Source organism: Orcinus orca, chromosome 15, assembly GCF_937001465.1.
Source record: "Orcinus orca chromosome 15, mOrcOrc1.1, whole genome shotgun sequence".
Lineage (NCBI taxonomy): Eukaryota > Metazoa > Chordata > Mammalia > Artiodactyla > Delphinidae > Orcinus > Orcinus orca.
In genome coordinates this window covers 67,055,876-67,059,588 of record NC_064573.1, presented here as the reverse complement: position 1 = coordinate 67,059,588, position 3,713 = coordinate 67,055,876, and the positions used below count along the sequence as shown (strand labels likewise).

Here is a 3,713-nt window from a genome sequence, read left to right as displayed (position 1 = left end):
CAAAGCTGAGACCGTGCAGGAGGAAGCGGAGAAAGCGCGAGGGCTTCTGGGTGTTGTAGTTTAAAATATTCAATCAGCAAGAAATGATTGAGGAGAAAAATTCGGTAATACATTTTACCAACTATTTGGGCTGCCGTGATCTGGATTTTAGGAGATTTGAATCACGCGCAAGCCATCAGTTACTTCCATAGTTCAAAACGACGAGCGCTGAGATCCAGAAGAACTACAAATCCCATAAAGCGTTACAAGTTGAGGACCTTTGGAGAGAAAGCTCGGTCCCGGTGCATGCGCGGTGGCGCTAGTTCTGCAGCGGACAAACATGGCGGGCCCGACGTTGGCTGCGAGGTTGTACTCCGTGCTGTTCCGCAGGACCTCCACCTTTGCCTTCACCATAGCCGTGGGCGCCCTGTTCTTCGAGCGCGCCTTCGATCAAGGCGCGGACGCGATCTACGAACACATCAACGAAGGGGTGAGGGCCTGGGCCGATCCTGACCTTGGGCCCCTCTGAGGGGTGACAGTGAGAGTGAGGGTGGGGCGGGATTCAGTCTACCTTTACGAGGAGGGGGGGGATCCCTGGGTGTCTTCTGTCTGCAGACTGCCGTCTGTCCGCTCCGCCCGGTGTGAATCCTAAAACGTTAAACGGGGTCAATAGATCCCACTTTCCAGGGGTTTTAAGTATTGCTGTCTTCCGCCCCATACACCCACTTGTCCATTTGCAGAAGCGAAGACTAACCTAGTGAGAGCAAAGGACTTGTTAGGGCTACATCACCAGGGAGTTAGAGGCAAGTCAGGGCTGGACCCGGGACCCCCTATCTCGTCTGAAGGTTTCAAGGGCAGATTTGAGCGGGCGACGGTCGTGAAAAGAACAACTCTTTAGATACCGTGGCTGGCCTTTTAAGATAGCACTTTTCAGTTCCAAAGTCTTTCCATGCTGTCAGCGGTGGTATTAATAATGGTTAAGAGTAGGGTGGGTATGAAATCAGAGAGCCCTGGATGGGAATACTGGGCCTTATCAATTAATAACTGTGGCGTTAAGGTGGGCGAGTTTCTTAACCTGTCTGAGCTTCACTTTTATCTGTGGAATAGAAATGATAATAATAGCAACTATCTCAGGGAATTATTGTGAGGATTATATGAGATGCAGGCAAGGTGCCACAGTACCTGGTAGGTGGTACTCCCCAAAAATGTCATTTGTTACATTCCTCACGAGAAAGTGGAAGCATAAGATAGAGCATAACAACACTTTTTAGACTCACTGTGTGCCAGGCACTGTGCTGGATGCCTTGCCTGCTTTCTATCGTTAAATTGTGGCTCATACTGGGGAAGGTCTTGGACAAATAAGGCCTGTGCCACCACTCACTCTGTTTTTAACTTGAAGCGGTCTGGCCCTACAGCCCAGGCAGGCTCTGTCCACTGATGTACTGCCTGTGGCCAGGTCAACTTTCTGCCCTTATGAAAGTGCTGCTACTGTTCATTTTCAAGCAGTTCCTCTGGCCGTTTCCAATGTATGGGGAAGGCATCTCAGGATGTTGTCATAACCCACCCATCTTTGTTGCTTTTAGGAATGAGAATACAGCTAGTTCCTGACCCAATGATCATAGGTCTGAGGAAATTTTTTAAGTGGCTCAATGTGAAGTATTTGGGGACCATGCACTTAGGACCTCTTGAGTAATACCTGGGAGTTGAAAAATGAGACATTTTCCAGCCTCTGTTCCTTAATAATTGTATGCTCAGGGGGTAGGTCCCTCAGTCTCTCTACCTGTTTCCTGTAAAGTGAGATCATGCCTTCCCACTTACTTCACACACTGATTGAGAGCATCAGAGCATCCTGTAAATGTTAGGAATGTACATCAAGCCTAGTACTGCTTCCAGTTTGCCCACTGCAAACTGTCAGCATGTGCTACATGTTTCTCTCAGGTTTGTTTTAGAGACCAGGGCAGTGGGAGGAGTTATAAAATGTGAGAGGCAAAACTAAGTTTGTGGTTCTTGTCTTTAAAATGCAGAAGCTATGGAAACACATCAAGCACAAGTATGAGAACAAGGCGTAGCTCCTTGGAGGCCCCAATCCAGGCCAGAAGGACCAGGTCCACCCACCAGCTGTTTGCCCAGAGTCAGGGCCTCAGCTTGAAGATGAAGCTCATGTCACTCTACACGGGCCACCTTTAGCTGTTGGCATGAGATGACGTCACCTGACAGACTCTTTAACTTCTGCTATGTTTGAAGTATGTTTAGTCAGAGTCATCAACAAATAAATGTAAATTGTCCTTGAGATCTGCTTCTGCATGGGGTGCTTTTTAACTACCTGATCTTCACTTAACAGTTATTTGACACCACTTCAAAGTCCTCTGCGAATATCTGAAGGGCAGATTCCATTATTTTGGGTTTCCCATTAACTTCCAAAGAAGAATTGTAGTTTTCAAACCATGAGCTAGAGTTGGTGATGTTATCTTCAGCTTTGGCTTCTAAACCAATAACTCCATTCTTAAGTTAGGCAGAGGATAGCTAACTGGCTTGGCCCTAGGGAAGCTCTGGATCCAGCGGGAGAACAAACCATGGCCTGAAGGTTTAGTCTCCATTCTGCCTTTAACTTGCTGAGTATCTTTGGGTAAGCTGGTGTACCTCTCTGGGCCACCGCTCATCTTCTGATGGCTGTAAGGGACGTTGGAAAACATGCAGCATGGCTGGGAGCAGCCATGGAGAGCACTGGGATGTGCTGAACAGGAGAAGAGCAGTTCTGTTTGGTAACTGGCTTGGGAAGATGAGTGACTCACCTGTCTGCCATATTTCACCTGGAGCTTGGCATGATTGGGCCAGAGCTGGATCAACCACCATCAACTAATGGGGAAGAGTCAGGTCGGGAAACACAGGGGTAGGAGAGAACCTAGGAATTGCCCAGTTTGCCCTACCTGAGGCATATCTTAATGAAGATGAAGTCAGGCCCTCGAGAAATCATGACCTGCTAAAGGTAGTACAGCTCTGGGGGCCAAATCAAGACCTGAACCAAAGTAGAGGTTCATTCTAAGACTGATTCTAAGAATGATTTCAGCATTAATAGAGGAACACTCTGGGGGTTGAAGATTACCACTTACTTTACACTGTTCCCAACGATTTGAGGGCAATGTGCTGGTGAAAAACAATAAAGCAGGGAGCATTCTCGAAGAGTTATTCTACATTATTCTTGAGCACCTGATGATGAGCTCAGGGCAGCAGAGTTAGAATGAGTGTAGTTGATCACTTGTCTCAGGGCATGTTCAGCCCAAGCAGCAAGCGTATTCCTAAGCCATTCTACATTAAATTGCCCTTTACTGGACTTCCCTGGTGGTCCAGTGGTTAAGGCTCAGTGCTCCCACTGCAGGGGGTGCAGGTTCGATCCCTGGTCGGGGAAGATCCTGCATGCATTGAGGCCCAGCCAAAAAAAAAAAAAAGACGCCCCGTTATTTATCATCAGCATTTCTGGGCTGTTGAGGTTGTTTGTGTGTGTATTTCCTTTCAATAAGAGCCAAACATTAAAATAATCCCTGTTTTACTTATTTTAGGGGATTGAATATTTTCCACCCAGAACCTCAGAATGTGACCTTATTTGGAACTAGGGTCTTTGCAGATGTAATTAGTTAAATTAAGATGAGGTCGTAATAGGTTGGGGTGGGCCCTAAATCCAATGACTGGTGCCCTTTTAAGAAGGCCATGTGAAGACAGCAACAGAGATTGCAGTT

General features: G+C 47.2%; 1 protein-coding gene across 1 annotated transcript; it reads left to right on the top strand.

Moving 5' to 3' along the window:
• Positions 1-266: 266 nt before the first annotated feature.
• On the top strand, positions 267-2,269 carry LOC101282440 (cytochrome b-c1 complex subunit 9). Its single transcript, XM_004283741.3, has 2 exons — positions 267-469; positions 2,004-2,269. Exons 1-2 carry the CDS (start codon positions 320-322, stop codon positions 2,046-2,048), a joined length of 195 nt encoding a protein of 64 aa, XP_004283789.1. The 5' UTR covers positions 267-319; the 3' UTR covers positions 2,049-2,269.
• Positions 2,270-3,713: the final 1,444 nt, after the last annotated feature.

Excerpts from the sequence above, each read along its gene's own strand:
- LOC101282440 (XM_004283741.3), top strand. The coding sequence starts at position 320 with ATGGCGGGCCCGACGTTGGCTGCGAGGTTGTACTCCGTGCTGTTCCGC. Across the intron at positions 470-2,003 it reads ACGAACACATCAACGAAGGG|AAGCTATGGAAACACATCAA; the intron begins GTGAGGGCCTGG and ends TTTAAAATGCAG.